The 16,242-nt window shown below is 39.0% G+C and overlaps 6 protein-coding genes and 2 long non-coding RNA genes across 18 annotated transcripts; 5 read left to right on the top strand and 3 right to left on the bottom strand.

The window, feature by feature from the left end:
• The first annotated feature begins 108 nt into the window (after nt 1-108).
• On the top strand, nt 109-719 carry LOC110191044 (uncharacterized). Its single transcript, XM_020961768.2, has one exon. It carries the CDS (start codon nt 363-365, stop codon nt 654-656), a length of 294 nt encoding a protein of 97 aa, XP_020817427.2. The 5' UTR covers nt 109-362; the 3' UTR covers nt 657-719.
• Sec20 (vesicle transport protein Sec20) lies at nt 618-1,739 on the bottom strand. 2 transcript variants are annotated; one of them, XM_020961767.2, is made up of 3 exons: nt 1,724-1,739; nt 1,447-1,539; nt 618-1,387 (listed from the first exon to the last, which is right to left on the bottom strand). In XM_020961767.2, the coding sequence occupies exons 2-3, from the start codon at nt 1,531-1,533 to the stop codon at nt 785-787; spliced, it is 690 nt and encodes a 229-aa protein (XP_020817426.2). In that variant the 5' UTR covers nt 1,534-1,539; nt 1,724-1,739; the 3' UTR covers nt 618-784. The 2 variants fall into 2 exon arrangements, with proteins under 2 accessions (XP_020817426.2, XP_086688382.1); XM_086832256.1 differs by having other exon boundaries at nt 1,632-1,733.
• dgrn (degringolade) lies at nt 1,108-3,818 on the top strand. Of its 7 annotated transcripts, none has more exons than XM_020958606.2 (5): nt 1,944-2,207; nt 2,297-2,386; nt 2,447-2,714; nt 2,771-2,863; nt 2,952-3,818. In XM_020958606.2, the coding sequence occupies exons 2-5, from the start codon at nt 2,360-2,362 to the stop codon at nt 3,359-3,361; spliced, it is 798 nt and encodes a 265-aa protein (XP_020814265.1). In that variant the 5' UTR covers nt 1,944-2,207; nt 2,297-2,359; the 3' UTR covers nt 3,362-3,818. The 7 variants fall into 7 exon arrangements, with proteins under 7 accessions (XP_020814262.1, XP_020814265.1, XP_086688364.1 ...); XM_086832238.1 differs by having other exon boundaries at nt 2,102-2,207; nt 2,341-2,386; XM_020958603.2 differs by having other exon boundaries at nt 1,108-2,386.
• Nucleotides 3,737-4,726, top strand: glob2 (globin 2). The gene is made up of 3 exons (XM_020958620.2): nt 3,737-4,098; nt 4,165-4,372; nt 4,452-4,726. Exons 1-3 carry the CDS (start codon nt 3,887-3,889, stop codon nt 4,656-4,658), a joined length of 627 nt encoding a protein of 208 aa, XP_020814279.2. The 5' UTR covers nt 3,737-3,886; the 3' UTR covers nt 4,659-4,726.
• A 64-nt stretch (nt 4,727-4,790) lies between these two features.
• On the top strand, nt 4,791-5,958 carry glob3 (globin 3). 2 transcript variants are annotated; one of them, XM_020958632.2, is made up of 3 exons: nt 4,791-4,984; nt 5,038-5,242; nt 5,331-5,958. In XM_020958632.2, the coding sequence occupies exons 1-3, from the start codon at nt 4,791-4,793 to the stop codon at nt 5,487-5,489; spliced, it is 558 nt and encodes a 185-aa protein (XP_020814291.2). In that variant the 3' UTR covers nt 5,490-5,958. The 2 variants fall into 2 exon arrangements, with proteins under 2 accessions (XP_020814291.2, XP_086688400.1); XM_086832274.1 differs by having other exon boundaries at nt 4,845-4,984; nt 5,051-5,242; nt 5,331-5,631.
• Nucleotides 5,678-13,773, top strand: LOC110188789 (trehalose transporter 1-like protein). Of its 2 annotated transcripts, none has more exons than XM_020958645.2 (6): nt 5,678-5,899; nt 10,962-11,076; nt 11,137-11,367; nt 11,900-12,085; nt 12,144-12,388; nt 12,446-13,773. In XM_020958645.2, exons 1-6 carry the CDS (start codon nt 5,873-5,875, stop codon nt 13,214-13,216), a joined length of 1,575 nt encoding a protein of 524 aa, XP_020814304.2. In that variant the 5' UTR covers nt 5,678-5,872; the 3' UTR covers nt 13,217-13,773. The 2 variants fall into 2 exon arrangements, with proteins under 2 accessions (XP_020814304.2, XP_086688412.1); XM_086832286.1 differs by lacking the exon at nt 5,678-5,899 and adding an exon at nt 9,812-10,354.
• Nucleotides 10,491-11,259, bottom strand: LOC147645027 (uncharacterized). 2 transcript variants are annotated; one of them, XR_015271537.1, is made up of 3 exons: nt 11,135-11,259; nt 10,964-11,069; nt 10,491-10,900 (listed from the first exon to the last, which is right to left on the bottom strand). It is a non-coding gene; the product is annotated as an uncharacterized LOC147645027 (long non-coding RNA). The 2 variants fall into 2 exon arrangements; XR_015271538.1 differs by having other exon boundaries at nt 10,960-11,069.
• LOC147645028 (uncharacterized) lies at nt 13,681-16,001 on the bottom strand. Its single transcript, XR_015271539.1, has 3 exons — nt 15,849-16,001; nt 14,343-14,587; nt 13,681-14,280 (listed from the first exon to the last, which is right to left on the bottom strand). It is a non-coding gene; the product is annotated as an uncharacterized LOC147645028 (long non-coding RNA).
• Nucleotides 16,002-16,242: the final 241 nt, after the last annotated feature.

Below are 16,242 nucleotides of genomic sequence, written 5' to 3' on the forward strand. Positions count from 1 at the left end.
GCACATATCGACTGTTTTTGTAACTATCGAAATGTTATATTACATTTTGCGAATTATTTAAATTTTTAATTTAACATTCACAGTAGAAACGAACAAACACAATTTAGTTTAGCTTTTCAAAATAAAATTAAATATATTTGAAAATAACCTTTATTAATTAAAAAATTAATAATAAATCTATATATGTACGTACATATTATATATAAGAAAACCTTAGTCTGTTATCAGTTCCAAAGGCAAATCGCTATATGCTTGACATGTCACTTACTTTCCGCCTCCGTACAAGGTCGGATAGATTCATAAGTGGGCCAACCGAATAGTCTCCCTCGTTATTCAGATTCGTAATCTCAAACAGACTAGCCATGCCCAAAATGATCGTCATCGTAATGCTATGGATTCTGGCACTTAGCGGGGCCAGCAGCAGGACTGTATTTGATCAGCTTTTCTCAGGAGTAGGAGCAGGAGCAGCAGGCTACTACTATCCACCCACTCCAGCGCAGCAGCCATCATATCCTGGCTGGTACGACGCGAACTACAGACAGCAGCAGCAGCGACCCCGACCAAAGGAGCAGCAGCGCTCTTACAAAGATATTTGCCGTGTGGTTAATACAAACGGATTCACGAATCCAGGGGCTGTGCCCCGGTGTCCTTACTAGCCTGTGTGCTGTATATTTTTTACAAATTGGAAGTTTTTGCGAAATAAATATAAATAGACGGTGCTTAACAGGTATGCTCATAGCTAGGGCCTAGTCCTTAAGCTAGGTAACAAAATGGGCTGCGTTCTCTAAAAGAGCCGCTTTTGGACGATATAGAAAACACAGGCTAGAAATAGGCAAAACGCGAAAAATAATAGCATCTTGTCAGTGCACTCCCGCCGTCCGTATTTCTTCAACAATTTGCCGGACATGGTGATGGTGCCGGCCGTGTTGTGCAACTCGTCACTGGTGGCCTCTACGTTTTGCGACGAGGCCACCAAAGTCTCGAGCGTGACGGCGCTCTTTTGGGTCGTCTCCGACAGGTGACGGGAAATAGCTAACATCTTCTCAGTAACGTCGTTCTCCTGCGAGACCATGCTGCCTTGGTTGTGGCGGGCACGGGCTGTCGTCCGCTGGCGTAGTTCGCTTTCGCCTGTTATAGCCATCAGTTCCTCGCGATTTGCCTTCTCAATCTCAAGAATTGTGGAGACGTTTGCCTTGCGGAAAGCCTGTAGTGTCTTGGAGAACTGGTCCCGATGAGTATCCACTTCCTTGGCAAGTGCGGCATCTGCCGTATCCCGTGCCCAGTCGTCTAATCGCTCGATACTTTTCCGGATGGACGACAGCTTGGCGCGTCCAGTTTCATTCAGCTCCTCTAGTTCGGCGATCGAAGTGCGGCTGTTCAGAATGTCCTGAAATGTGTACGAAATTGGGGCACGTCGTATTGTCCTTATTTTTTCGATTTGCTTACCTGTATAATAGCCTTGGCCTGAAGGTTGTTATCAATGAGATCCTGACGAATGGACTGCAGCGTAAACGTGTCCTTGTCCATGGCCATGTCTGTCTTTATTTAAAAAAACAATTATATTTTTACTCTGACGCGTCAACAAGACAACAGCAACTTTAAGCTAACAGAACAGATGTTATGTTAAGTACCATATGTTTAATATCATTGTATGTTTCCACTGAAACAATACCGATATAAAGCTGTTATCGATATTGTCAAAATACAAATGACACATTCTTACATATCTAATGCAAAAATTTAGCCATTTTTAGCCGTATCCGTAATATAAGTATATATCCGATATATTTCAAAATGTAGTCATTCGCTCTTATAATCTAAATATAAATCATTTATTTGCTCTGAACATTGTTAACTGTGAGTAACCCAAAAAATACTGAATAGAATGGACCCTTTTGTGATTGTGTTTGCCTTGCCTTTGACTTCGAGCCGGTTAAAATCCTAATTGAATAGAAAAAACGTATTGGTCAAATCGTAACAATTTTTCTATTCTCTAACGACCTACTTAATATATAAAGATAATTAATTTTTGCCATATACTCAAGACTCGAAGTTAAGTCGGCTTCAAATATTAAAAAATCAAAGAGAGGATTTTTTTGTTTGACGATAATGCAAAACAACAGTGGAGCACTCATCTTTTCGTAGTGGAAGCCCTGTATTAAATACTGAAATAAGTAGAATCAGCTTATCGATATCTTCTTAGCTATGTAAGTTCCATGACCAAGGGGCCGAATGGCGGCGCGAATGCAATTTTACTAATTTTGCTAATTTGAACTCTGTTTACTACACTTAAAAGACGTCCGTTTGGAAGTAAGTAAAACTCCTGCTATTCATTCACAGTTTGGTATAATCACGAACCATGTCGGATTCGTCTTTTGCTGACTCGGTAAGCTTTTGTGGTGCTTTGGAGTTAGTTGTTGAATTTGACTTTTGTTTCATTTAGTAGAATTCAGATTCTGGACGGTCAGAGTCTGATATTACTTCAGCCAGCTCCAATATCAGCGCAACATCTTCACCGAGTGGCTTCAGTTCAAGCTCAAGTTCCTCTTCCCATTCTTCGAGAGACAGTTCCTCACAACCCGGGCAGGATTACGCCTTTAGTGGGACTATGGACGAATCGCACGATTTAGAAGATGATTCGCACAACCAGACTTCTAATAATACACGTAATTCGAATGAACAAATTGCTCAGATGCTGGAGGATATTGATTCCAGTAAGTCAACAGTAAGTCCCGTATAAGACATACACTATATTTAGTTGTTATTACAGTCTCTCGTTATTGCGAAGAACTTGTCTCCCAAGTCGAGTTACCAACTACCTCTACACCGACAGTAATTCAAGGCAGGCGTCGTAGACTTGACGGTAAGTCCAAACTATGGATATCATTCATTTGCAGCCTATAATTAGTAATAACATTTTGGGCATATAATATTTTTATTTAATCCTGCAGTGACACCAGTGGAAGTAATAGACTTGTCCAATTTCGAGTTTGTTCCGCCTGCTCGACCGCCCACCAATCGAGCTCCAGACGCTGTGATCGATTTGTGCACCCCAGATAGATCTAATTCAGCACATCGTCGCATCACTTTGCAACAATCAACATCCACTGCTGTCGTTGTAGACCTCGATGATCCGTCGCCACCAAAGCGCTCATGTCTCAAACTTGACCAGTCCGAAAGCGAGGAATCGTACAGGTGCCCGGTGTGTCTGGAAAACGTCCGCCGCCGTGAACCAGTGTCGACCAATTGCGGGCACGTTTTCTGCAAGGACTGTCTGATTGCCGCCATAAATAGCGTACACAAATGCCCGCTGTGCAACAAAAAGATAACACGACGTCAATTTAACCGCATTTACCTGTAAGGTGTGTGCTCTGTGAGCCACATCGAGTTATTATTAAAAAAAAATTAATTTAATTAGGCCTTAGTTTATATTAAAGACGGTAAAGATGTTCCGTGCTTGTGATTCTTACGTGATTTTTAAGTTTTCCGTTTAACCAGATATAAAGAATATGTAAAGAATTATTTTTGTAACAAAAAGAAATTCAATATAATTTCCAAAACAAATCACCGAAGCAGATAAAGATTATATACTCATTAATAACAGGGTTCATTTCGCTTTATTTTTTGTATTATTTTTTTTTTTTTTTTTGTATTTTGATAAGCAAATTTTCCTGTACATAAAAAATGTAAGAGAAAACTTTGCATGCCCGTCAAATTTTTCTGTCTCGGAAACTTTAGTGTGTAACATATTCTCTACAAATAATGATTTTGGAAAATATAATAAAGACCGTAGTTAGCCGGTTTTTTGTTTCAATTAATTTCGAACGTTGTTCAGTCCGTGGAAAGTAATTCCAAAGGGGCACAGACGTAAAATAAATGCTGTAAAATGAGTCACACTAGCTTAAAACAAGAGACGGAGGAAAGTTCGGAGAAGCGCCATGTAGACCTGCCGGTGTATCCAAAACCTTTACCTGAGCGGGATATAAGCCGCAGAGTTGACGAAAATCAGTTCACCATGGCGGAGAAGGCGGCCCTGAGGAATGCCTGGCGTTTTATTGAGCCATTTCAGCGTCGATTTGGCCAGGAGACTTTTTACAGGTACCAGTTCTTTTACTTCCAAAGATTTCGTTTACCACTAACACTCTTTTCATGCAAATGGGTCAGCTTTTTGACTACACACCAGGACCTTATCAATTTCTTCAGGCGCGATGGCAAAATCAATATGAGTAAGCTCCACGGGCATGCCATGGCTATGATGAAACTGATGGGAAGGCTAATTCACACCTTGGATTTTAATCTGCAGTTCCGAATGGCCCTGGATGAAAATCTTCCCTCACACATGAAAAATGGCATAGACTCTAGTTACATGAAGGTTTGCCAATGAATATATAAATTATTTGAAATATTTGCACTAAAATTATTACTATTTTCCTTTCGATTTAATTCATTAGATGCTAGCTAGTGCCCTCAAGAGTTACATTCTTGAATCGTCGGTCATTGAGAATCACAAATCCTGTACGCTGACCTCTGCCTTTACCCGACTGGTACAAATTATAGAAGAGTATGCCGAAGTGGATGAAGCCAGGAAACGAGCCTTTTCCACCGCCCTGAGGCAAACAATAGATATATTGGGATCCCAAGCGAAAACAAGTCTCTGAAGTTGGCTTTGAGTAATTGATCTAAAATAAAATTATATTGTGCATTCGTTCGATGTGTTAAATATTTATATTTATTGATGTGTTCCTTGAATTCCTTTATAATTTATTATTTTTCAAACGAAATTATTAAAAATGAGTAGCAATGACGCAATGAATTCCCCCTCAAATATATCTAGTCTTATATACCCAAAACCATTGCCTGAAATGAGGATAGGACCTGTTATGTGCGTTATGGGATTCAGCCTCAGCGAGAGATTGGCTTTGAGACAGGCCTGGAATATAATTCGACCGTTTTCGCGTCGCTACGGGCAGGATGTGTTTTACAAGTAAACTCAACTCACTCCTTAAATTATTTATATAGTGTTTATGTATTATACAGATTCTTAATTAAGGAATTTTGGGGCATTAAAAAGTTCGAAAACGATAAGGAACTCAATCTGATGGCTCTGCACAGTCATGCCTTGAAATTTGTGCGGTTTATTGGAGTCCTGATCGAGGAGCAGGATCCTATAATGTTTCAGCTAATGATTAGCGGCAACAATATGACCCACAGTCGCTGTAAAGTGGGCTCCTTATATATTGGGGTAAGTTAATTGCTCAAATACTGTAATCTATATCCTGTTGACATTAAAGCATAACGATTTTGCGTTTTTTTCGTGGTTTATTTATCAGGAACTGGCCAAGGTACTGGTGGACTATTTGCTGAATACATTACAGATGGTCAGTTCGCCCACGCTGGAGCGAGGCTTTGGCAAACTTGTGGAGAAGTTTCAGGCCTACCAGGACAACCATTCGACAACCTGCACCTATGGTCGCCTGACGAAGAATTAAAGGAGCACTTTCATACATACCCGATTCCAGAGGAAAGCTAGCACATAAATTGGAATTATATCGGTCTCTGCCTCTGCCACTGCCACTGCCACTGCCACTGCGATATCAGGCTCTTTATATCAGCCTCTGTCGCAGTCGCAGCTGCCGTCGCAGTCGCAGTAGCCGCTGCTGGCGATTTTCGTTTAGCTGCTAAGCGCCTTTCCTTGGAGAATTTCAGTTTTGCCTCGACGCTCATCGCGCTCATCCGCACGTTTTAATAGTTTAAGCGGTTCAGCGAAATTTCAACCGATTACAATAATATAGAAACAAAACATAAACCACAAAGGCAGCCAGTGAAAAGCCAGTATTTAAGTTGTGGCCCTTTCATCGCTGTAACTTAAAATATGGTGGCCAACGAGGACATTAAAAAGGTACTACAACTTTTGGCGTGCGGAGGGTTCTGGTTTTTCAATTTAAAATTGAAATCAAACTTTAAATCAGTTGTGCGTGTTTAAGATAGACTAAATTTATAGCCCATGATTGTATTAAACAATAAACTAGATTTGTTAAAGGCCTTCGATTATAAAATATTTATAGAAAAAACTAAGGCTTATCTTAAGGCGATAATCAATTAGAGGATGCCATAAAAATTAAATTAGGAAAAAATTATACATTGTATTAAATTATATATGTATGATTGTATCAATATCCTTCAACTAAGTCCTAACTGAACTAGTCAGTGAAGCTATCTTTGTATATTAGTAAATGAATATTTATAAATATCCCCAAAAGTCGTCTTAAATCAGGAAAACTTAAGTCCAAATTGGGGCACACAGACTTTTTTAAATAAAACAGACAAGGTTTATGATAATATGATGGCCACTATGCGTTCTTGGATTCACATACAAAAGCATACACCCTTTATTAGGTGATCCTTATATTATACAGATGGTATATTTATTTATATAATATTTAATAATCTACCAAGTCATCTGTCTGGTTAATAACTCTTAATAAACTTTAATTTCAGCTACAAGCCCAATAACTAACCACTTAAATTTGCATTTGTTGTCATAATCTTGACTTCTGCCATTAAACTAATTTATTAGGTAATGATTGGGAAACGATTTCCAAGTGGGCAGCAACAATATCTAATCAAAATATCCCCTGCCGAAGAGCCGAAGAGGTTTACACAAAGTTCAAGATTTATAGGGTCTACCATGAACAGTTTTGTTTACGGACTCGTTGCCAAGCCTACATAGTGCTATGTTACTTATCAATGTTATAAACCAGAGATTAAAGCTGACTTAGGGTTTCGAAACCCTTAAGGATCAAGAGTTTTCTACTTGCCCTTGGCTCTGGGACAGACTATATACATTTCTGCTAACCGATTGCCATCAAGTGATCCGTCAAGTGGCTCTTACCAAACGATTCGATCGGGCATTAGGAAGTCATATTGCCATAATTGAGTGCCAGGGGCCAAGGAGGGTCTTATCGGAGGGAGTGGGGTCTACGGAACCATTAACACGCTCAAGATTTTTGGGGCGGCCATCAAGAGGCGTGCGTTTCACGCAGCCACTAACTGCTTTCGATAACACCCGAAATTTGAAGACCACCTTTGAGCGTGACGATGGCCTTTTATTTCAGATTTAAGATTTCAAGAAATACAAAAACACAGTTTCCAGTCGTCCAAGTGAATCATTTACCAGCCAAATGATAAGGATTTTGTACAGGCTACTACTCCCTCCATATTGCTATTGGACTTTTATCAAGTCGAAAGCAGTAGAGCCATAATCGCAGTAGCAATATAATATAATGTACATAGTTTCAGTCGCGTGCCCATCGCTTTTAGTTGTTTATGTTCTCGGGACATGTTTACACAGGGTTTATCTGACTTGCACTGATTGGTGAGCAACAGGAAAATACAAAATAATAATATTTACATATCAATAAGTTTCGGCATATCATGGTCAAAGGTTTCCGGCAAAATGTAATGAATGCAAATGCACATATTGAAAGGCTCTGAAAGCCTCTTGTCTGAGTCAGACGGTTTATGTTTAAAAGTTTCCTGAGTCGGATAAAAAATGACTTCATTTCTTTATGAGTAAAACAAAAAGGAAATAATATATGTGTAAGTTCATATAAGGTTTCCTAGTCAGGGCAGACAGTGTATTGAGTCTAAGTCTAAAAAAAACGCAATGACTTATTTATAATAAGTAAATGTAAGGGATTAAGTTTGAGGTTTTTATACGATTCTTAATTTATGATAACCCATACAGGCCAGATGGCCTAGAAGCCTTCTAATTAATTTACTTTATTATTGAGGGCAATAAAAAATAATCTTTATAATTTGACAAGGATTTAACTAAATAGAATCCCAATTTTTGTATAAGATCAGCGTATATAGCGTTGTTCGTCATCGCCAAAAAGTTGGCAATGTTTTGCATACAGTCTTATGAATTAACGTCGTATTGTATTAATAATCCCCTCTTTGCCACTCGTACTAGTTCAGCATTAGAATTTTAATCTAAGCATTATACATTCTTAGATAAATTGAAAAAGGAATAATAACGTTGAGTAAGAACTTAGGGACTGCATATTCATGTAGTATTAGCCACTATGACACACACACCTAAATCCTTTAAGAAGACACTTTATCGCGGATGTTTTATTTTCATAGCCTGTTTATAAGAGTATTCAAATGGGATAGCACACCTTGAAACTGAACCGGTAGCCGCAGGTAAACAATTCCCCCTCCCCCCAACAATATTGCTTTAATTACCGCATGGGCAATGGACTTGAGCAAATTAAGGGAATTGCGTCAATAAAAGAAATTGTTCTGTCGAACGACCGAGCTGCTGCAGTGGCACGGTCGTAATAAAGACAAGGAAAATGTGGGCGTGTAAGCGTGTAGCGGAAACATTGAACATAAAAGCTCACCCTTGCACCCCCCCAGAGCCTTATGCATATGCAAGCAAGTCTATAATCCGACATTGGCCAAGTGCATTGCAACGACGGGCCTCCCAAATACAAAATACACTGAACTTGGCGTCGGGAAAACAGAGAAAAGCGACCGCCTAACAACAACAACAAAGTAAACAGAGCGAAGCAAACGGCGCAAACTAATTAGCATGTGATGCGGATGAGTGGAATAAGTAGCGTCTATCCGTGCACACTGGCAGAAAAATTGATACCTAAACTCTGGGGTAACTTATCTCTCAAAAGTTGAGTTGATAAGTTTATTAAATAAATCTATGGTTTCATGTGGAGGTTTACCTGTTTATAGTAGTTAAAAGGTTTTCAAAACTAAAACATTTGGGAAGACAAAATTCTCTAAAGATTTCCTTCTATTTTCCTATGTAGTTTATAGTAAATGTAATCTCTCAGAAGCATCTCATTATGTCAGGTCAGATTATAGAATCGAGTGTAACATTCTTGATTTAAAAACTATTATTTTTTGGTGTATGTTGGTGGGTGTGTCTTATGTCCGGCCTCTCTCACGATCTCGCTCTCCACCGGCGGCTGTTCGACTTGTTTTGGGTGTGAATGCGGCGACAGGTTTCTTTTGGCATGCACTTGACGCCATTTAGGTGTACGTGTTTTCCTTTATAATTAAAGATTCCATTTTAATATGCTTTTAAGCGGCCGCTTGCAGTACCCATTAAGGATTCTATTTTATTTACAATGATATTTTGGGTTTGTAATCTAATTGGAGACAAGCTTCTTTCCATTTATGGACGGCGGATAATACTTGCTAGATATAGTTATCGGAACTGTTGTTTGGCAAGTGCAACGACAAACGCATCGCAATGCATTAAGCAATTTAAATTTAACTCATTGTCGGAAGTATTTCTTTCGCTTGGACTTTGTTCGGCTCAGGTGCGGTGGCGTATGCGTAATATCCTCGTTTAAATTGATCATCTATTGATGAACAATTAAAATGCCAATGTATATAGTTTTGCAAGCTATCTTCATAGTATATTGAAATATTTCCTACTCTTTTTATTATTATTCAATTTTACACATCTATCAGGTCAGCTTGGTTACGGTGGCGTATACGTAATTTTTGAGTGAATTTATCTTAGGAGCTTTTTGAAATGCTTTTAATTAATAAATTATTTATATGACAATAAATTTTGGTTTAAATATTTTCAGGAAGAGTTTTTCAGTAACATTTAGCCATAATTTATGTAATAATTTTAGTGAATTTAAATAAATAAACTTGCAAGGTTTACAAGCATTGAAAAGCAAATAAATGCATTCATAAACAAAGATGATCGGTTTCTTGAATCCTAAAGCTACCTTGAGGGTTTTTTCCAAGTTCCAACAGGTTGTAATATTCATTTTGTAATTGGCATCCCTTTGTATTCCCATTTTCCGGAGGAAAATCCATTTGTCTCTGACGTAAAACAAAAGATTCGGCTGCATACGATGCGCGTAATCTGCTGGCAATCAAACGAAATGCCAACACAAGCGCCAGATAAAATAAAATAAAAGAAGATGCTTGGCAAAATAGCAGAATTTTAGCAAAGATTCGAGATGAAAATACATTTTCCCAAAGAGTCCAACGTTTCAGTCGTCTCGAGGTGCTCGCACGAGACAATCCACTGCCCCCAGGCTGTGGCTAAAATTAGCGGAAAAATCAAAACAATCCGTTTCGTTGAGATAATTAATGACACGGGATAAAAATAAGTGGAATATAAGATAATATATACAAACCATAAAATAGTGTTCTTTTTTACAATAACAAAGTGTCACACACTTTGGCACAGTGCGTTATTTCTACGAGATCGTCTTATATAAGGCGTCCGTAAAGAACCCGGAAATCGGCCAAGTGGCGAATGGATTCGGAAAAAGTGGTTCGCGCAATGGCACGTTGGTGGCAGGTAAAGAAAAGTGTTAAAGTGACAGAAGAGAAAGAATTTCGTAATTTCAATAGTATCCAGAAATACTTGTAAATTAAGAAAATATATCTAAGTTAAATATGTAACAATATAAAGTTTAGCTATAGGCAACTAAAGATTTTATTTAATAATAATCAGGTGAAAAATGCATTAAAAAAGAGTCTTGTATTTTACAACAGCACGAAAATATACTTGGCGGTCTACATCACATATTAAAGTTTTATAATAGATTTATTATTATAAATTTCTATTGTTTTTTACTTTCTCTTTAGAAGATTTTTAGCGTCACTTATTTTTTGCTTAGAAGTTTCTTTGGCGTCGCTTATTTTTAGTTTAGTAGTTTCTTGAAATTGTTTCCTGACATCGCCAGGTGTTGGAATCTTTTTTAAGGTTCTAGCTACTTTTATGCAGGTGTAAATTGCATTTATTGCTGTCCAAATAGTTGTGGCAACAAATGTAATTATTGTAACAAGAGCCGCGAGCACGGATGCGACCGTTATCATTTTAAATTAAATACAGGAAATTTCGCTATAAACAGAATTTAGAATTTGAATTTAATAATCACTAATTCAATTTATTTTCTTTACAGACTGTTAGTCAGGAGGATGGCGATCCAAACTCTCACAATCCCATGCTCTACGATCCCCTGCAAGATGGTGTGGTTAAGACTTCGAAAACTCGGCAATATCTGGCGGCTCTGATAAGTAAGAAACAAAAAAGGTTATTTATTCCAATGAAAAGTTAATTAATAAATATATTTACAGTTTGTTTGGGCGCGGTTGCTGCGGGTACGGCTTTAGCCTGGACGAGCCCTGTTCTTCCCAAGATTACGGCTAATGCTAACAGCACAGCGATCACCAACTCAACTATTGGTAACTTAACTATTAGTAACTCATCAATTGCTAACTCGACAATTGGTAATTTGACAATTGCCAATGGAACAGTTCCCACTCCGTTGCCCAGTGAGGATCGTCTTCAACTGACTGTCGATCAAAGTGAGTTCTCATATATATATTCTTTATAAACTGGCCCTTTTTAACTTAATGGCTATAAGACTGCATTGATAAAACTATTTCTAGGATTGATAACACAGAATAGAGTACTTAACAGTGTTGACCAAAAGTATTCCATGTAGATTTTCGATTTCTAAACCAGAATAATATGGAACTTTCTAAAGGGGATACTATTTGGAAAGTTTTATGATTATGGTTTTAAATAAATTGAAAGAAATAAACATACTCTTAAATCTCAGGCAATTCTCCTTCACAGTGCCCTTTACTTTAAACACGAATAGCTGCTACAGATTAGATTAAGAATCTTGGGAAGAACCGAAACGTTTCCAATTTCTATAAGCTTTGTTTATAAATTATTGAAATATTATCTGCCTTGCAGTAATAAGTGGTTAGGACCTACGCGACATGCTAGCTATAGATAATGAAGATAACAAAGTCCCACATATAGACAATACGTCATTGCTAATAGTTATATGGGTGATATGTGATATAAATGGTGTTTTCTTTTTTGCAGCAACCTGGGTCAGTTCCCTGTTGGCTATCGGTGCCTTCCTCGGTGCCCTTCCCACCGGATATATTGCAGATACAATCGGCAGACGGTACACAGCCATGGTCATGGACGTGCCTTTTATTTTGGCCTGGATTTCAATTAGCTTTGCCCAATCGGCCGGCTGGCTCTACGTGGGCAGATTTCTGATTGGTAAGTAAAATATATATAACACTGAACTGAATCTCGGTTAATGTGGAACATATCCTAGGTATATCCACGGGTAGCTTCTGTGTAGTGGCTCCCATGTACATCTCGGAGATTGCAGAGACGAGCATTCGTGGCACTTTGGGCACTCTGTTCCAGCTGCTCCTCACGATCGGAATTTTGTTGGTATATCTGGTGGGATCTATGGTCACATGGCAAACCCTGAGTATGATCTGTCTTTTGATACCCATTGCTCTGTTCTGTGGCCTGCTTATCCTGCCAGAAACACCAGTCTATCTACTCAAGAAGGTTAGTAAGCTGGTTAAACACATATTTTCCACTTAGCTGATCCCTCTCACACTCCAGGGTCGACGTTCCGAGGCCGCTCTCTCGTTGAAGTGGCTATGGGGTCGCTACTGTGACTCCCGTAGTGCCATCCAGGTGATCCAGAATGATCTGGATCAGACTGTTGCGGATGCCTCCGTCATGGACCTCTTCAGCAATCGTGGCTCCCGCAAGGGCCTGGTTATCTCCGCACTTCTAATGGTCTTCCAGCAGTTCTCGGGCATCAATGCGGTGATCTTCTATACGGAGTCGATCTTCCAGTCGGCGGGCACCTCCCTCAATGCCTCCCTCTGCTCCATTATTGTGGGCGTTGTGCAGGTGTTTATGACCCTGGCCTCATCCCTGCTTATCGAGAAGGCTGGACGCAAGATACTGCTGATCTTCAGCAGTACGGTGATGACCATCTGTCTGGCCATGCTGGGCGCCTACTTCAACATGAGTAATAGTGGCAAGGATGTGTCGTCCATTGGATGGTTGCCCCTGCTCTGTGTGGTGCTCTTCATTATCAGCTTCTCGGTGGGATACGGCCCCATTCCCTGGCTGATGATGGGCGAACTCTTCCTGCCCGATGTCAAGGGCATCGCCGTTTCCCTTACCGTCATGCTGAACTGGCTGTGCGTCTTTGTGGTGACTAAATGCTTTAGTTCCATGAACGATGCACTTGGATCGGATGTCACCTTCTGGTTCTTCGGAGCCTGGATGACACTGGCCACTATTTACGTGGCCATTGCGGTGCAGGAGACGAAGGGCAAGAGTGCCAGCCAAATCCAAAATTGGCTAAACGGTCGCTAGGGACTCCTGCAAGGGTATCCAGGATTTTAGAATAGTCTAGCCAAATGCCATTGAACTCGTAGGTGAATAAGCCCAAAAAATAATTAATGAGATAAATTAATATCCTTGCGTATGAGATACATGATCCATATAACACATATTAACTAGGGATGTAAAGACAAGCAATCCTTAGGATCTATCTTTAAGAGGAATGTTTACTATTTTGTGTACTTTCTATCTATAATTTAACAATCCAAGTTAATACATTCTTCTCATATGCTCGCAAAGGTAATAATGTTTGGGATCCGATGACATTATCACGCAAAAAGTACAATTAAACATATATATGTTATAACAAGTGCCTTATGTTTCAATTGACTTTCACGCTTACATTAAGTGTAGTGCAACTAGTTCCTAAGTACTCATTTCCGAAATGATTTGATTTCTGCCGTGTTAAGCCACCTTCCCTTTTTTTTGTAGATCGGTTTTGTTGTAAATAAATATATAATTGTTAAGATGGCAAAGACATGTATAATATGTAATATACAGAAATAAATTCACTTATACTTGATAATAAACGTAAGCTATTCGTACAGAAGGGCACTGTATTTGTATGGCAGACTGATAATGATAACCCCAGGGGTCCGAATACGCCCCTAAAACTGGGTTTGACCATTATCAGGCCTCTCCGGCGATCGACTGGAGGTTGGCGACAAGCCACGCCTACACTTGGCGCCAGAGCTTTCCACAGCCCATCTCCGCCCCATCCGCCTCCATGGTCAGTGTGAAGGTCATCGTCGGTTGATTGATTGATAGACAACGGGAATCGCTAGATCGACGCACAAAACGCAAATTGAAATTGTGCCAGCTGCTGTCTGTCTCGTTTCCACATTATGCATTATATTGCCAATATTTTTACAGTAAGAAAAGTAGATAAATATTCTTTGAGATCTGAATTACAACATTTCAATTCTTTTGAATACTCAAAAAGATGTTTTTGGAATATTTTCGAAAGTTGGTAATATCATACTAGTTTATCAAGTAATCAATTTTAAATAAAAGTTAATTATATCATCATATCATATCTGGAAAAATTTAAATCAATATGTAAAATAAATATTTATTAATTAATGTTACTGCTACTTACCCAAACCCCTTTTCTGGCATATATTTCGTTGGGTGTATGCAAATATTTATCGCAATTACAGGAAGCCCATTGAAGTCAGTATTTGCTTGGATATTTGCTCACATGTTCAACAGGTTGTCGACAATCAGCAATATATGTTTATCGTCAGCAAATGGAAAAGTGGGAGTGATACTGTCACTAGGTATCATTAGGTGTAGTTGAAAGCCGGCGCCTATAGTTGCATCTGCCTTTGGACGTTCGAGTGTCTGGTAAATAAATCGATTGGTTTGAATGGATTTCGGATTAGGTAGGACAATATAAGGTGAATTTATGTCAACAAAATTGTCAAAATTATCTCACTATATTGCTAACCGACTTTAAAAAGACATAAATACTAGAACAAGCCTTATCAATCCAATTGTGTTTTACCAGAAAACGTCTAAAAATAGTTAATTGTTGTTAATGGAATCAAAACAACAAAGTGTTTTCCAACTGTCAACCTCACAAGCCTCTCGTCGCCGAGATTGGTTTTATTTATATATGAAACGTTACAGGAATCATTAATGCTCATTTTGGTTCATTAAAATGCTGTCAAGACTGTATAACCAGTTTATAAAATCGTCAACTGTTTTTCTTTACGATTAATTTGTTATCACTTTCAGGAGGTAAATTAAGTATTTAATGTACTAAGTGTGGTGATATTAAAATAAGTATTTCACGTGTTGATTGTGATTCCCGTGTATATCATATTGGTTGTTCCGGATGGTGTTAACCAGAATTTCCACTTCCCTGCCAGAGATGATATATAATAAGCATTTCGGTTGACTACCCAGACGACATTTCAATTAGCAAATGCGTGCGGCACATCACGCACGTTACTGGCCAACTAGCCAAGCGACTTAATTGCGTATGTACTAACTGTATCGATAGGCCATCGGAATAAGTCAATCCCCCCGATCGGGTCCGGTGCATGCTAATTAACTTCCTCAAAGCTGTGATTCACACCACAGATAACTATCGGACGAAATTACTCAAAAGTTTTCCACGGCACAGTCCGGAACTAGAGGTCTATGAACACCTTAACAGAACTTTAAATGTGTTTTATATGTCTGTTTATTTTTCATTGTCAAAAATGGCTGCGAGAGCGTGAACTGAACAATTGTTGACTAGACAGACCCAGACAAAGCGTTGATAAAAATCGGCAAAAATTCCGGGCTCAACTCTCTCTCAACTGAGCTCGGTTCAACAATCGCGTTTAATTCGTTATGATAGTGGCTCTTGTCTGGGATATGTCTGGTACTATGCCATACAGTGATACCTCAATAGTTATAAACATTTTTACCGGACATGACTCAGCTGTTAATGCTTATCAAGAATATATTTAAAAGGTCGGAAATGACTCCTAATTATAATGATCTGCAAGGGTATAATATTGTACCAAAAGTTGGCGCCACAGTCAGCGAAAACTATCGTAAGGTTAAGAAATCAATAATGGAGAATAAAATATAATTTAGTTGGGCTGTTTACTTTGATAGTACATTAGCAAATATCCCTAATACAAATTGCTGTATCATCCTAAACGAAAATATACTAATGGGGTCCATGGTAATAGGCACTGGCACTAGCACTACCAACTCCACTAAAGATGTTAACACCACGGACGCCACGGACAGAATGAGGCCGGAGCGGCGGTAGTGCCTCTATTTATAGTCCCCGGGTGAAGAGAACAGAGAAAGTCAGAGCGAGAGAGTAAGAGCTATCACTTGAGCTAAGCAGAGAGAGACAGAGAGAGGGGGATATCTCTAGAGATGCATGCAGAGGGACATACCAAATTGAGTGTACGAGAGAGAGGCACATAGAGGGACTTAGAGAAAGCAATTATAAGAGGGAGGGAGAGCTATTTATCACTGTCAATAAAATA

This window comes from Drosophila serrata, unplaced genomic scaffold (genome assembly GCF_035046125.1).
Source record: "Drosophila serrata isolate PLE 108 unplaced genomic scaffold, ASM3504612v1 contig_30, whole genome shotgun sequence".
In the NCBI taxonomy this organism is placed as follows: domain Eukaryota; kingdom Metazoa; phylum Arthropoda; class Insecta; order Diptera; family Drosophilidae; genus Drosophila; species Drosophila serrata.

Bases quoted from the DNA above. Each gene is read 5' to 3' on its own strand.
- LOC110191044 (XM_020961768.2), top strand. From the start codon at position 363: ATGCCCAAAATGATCGTCATCGTAATGCTATGGATTCTGGCACTTAGC.
- Sec20 (XM_086832256.1), bottom strand. The intron at 1,388-1,446 runs GTAAGCAAATCG...TACACATTTCAG, and splicing joins AGGCCAAGGCTATTATACAG to GACATTCTGAACAGCCGCAC.
- dgrn (XM_020958603.2), top strand. From the start codon at position 2,360: ATGTCGGATTCGTCTTTTGCTGACTCG. The intron at 2,715-2,770 runs GTAAGTCAACAG...TTGTTATTACAG, and splicing joins GCTGGAGGATATTGATTCCA to TCTCTCGTTATTGCGAAGAA. The intron at 2,864-2,951 runs GTAAGTCCAAAC...TTAATCCTGCAG, and splicing joins CAGGCGTCGTAGACTTGACG to TGACACCAGTGGAAGTAATA.
- glob2 (XM_020958620.2), top strand. From the start codon at position 3,887: ATGAGTCACACTAGCTTAAAACAAGAGACGGAGGAAAGTTCGGAGAAG. The intron at 4,099-4,164 runs GTACCAGTTCTT...CAAATGGGTCAG, and splicing joins GGCCAGGAGACTTTTTACAG to CTTTTTGACTACACACCAGG. The intron at 4,373-4,451 runs GTTTGCCAATGA...TTAATTCATTAG, and splicing joins TAGACTCTAGTTACATGAAG to ATGCTAGCTAGTGCCCTCAA.
- glob3 (XM_020958632.2), top strand. From the start codon at position 4,791: ATGAGTAGCAATGACGCAATGAATTCCCCCTCAAATATATCTAGTCTT. The intron at 4,985-5,037 runs GTAAACTCAACT...TGTATTATACAG, and splicing joins GGGCAGGATGTGTTTTACAA to ATTCTTAATTAAGGAATTTT. The intron at 5,243-5,330 runs GTAAGTTAATTG...TTTATTTATCAG, and splicing joins TGGGCTCCTTATATATTGGG to GAACTGGCCAAGGTACTGGT.
- LOC110188789 (XM_086832286.1), top strand. From the start codon at position 10,310: ATGGATTCGGAAAAAGTGGTTCGCGCAATGGCACGTTGGTGGCAG. The intron at 10,355-10,961 runs GTAAAGAAAAGT...TTTTCTTTACAG, and splicing joins CAATGGCACGTTGGTGGCAG to ACTGTTAGTCAGGAGGATGG. The intron at 12,086-12,143 runs GTAAGTAAAATA...AACATATCCTAG, and splicing joins CGTGGGCAGATTTCTGATTG to GTATATCCACGGGTAGCTTC.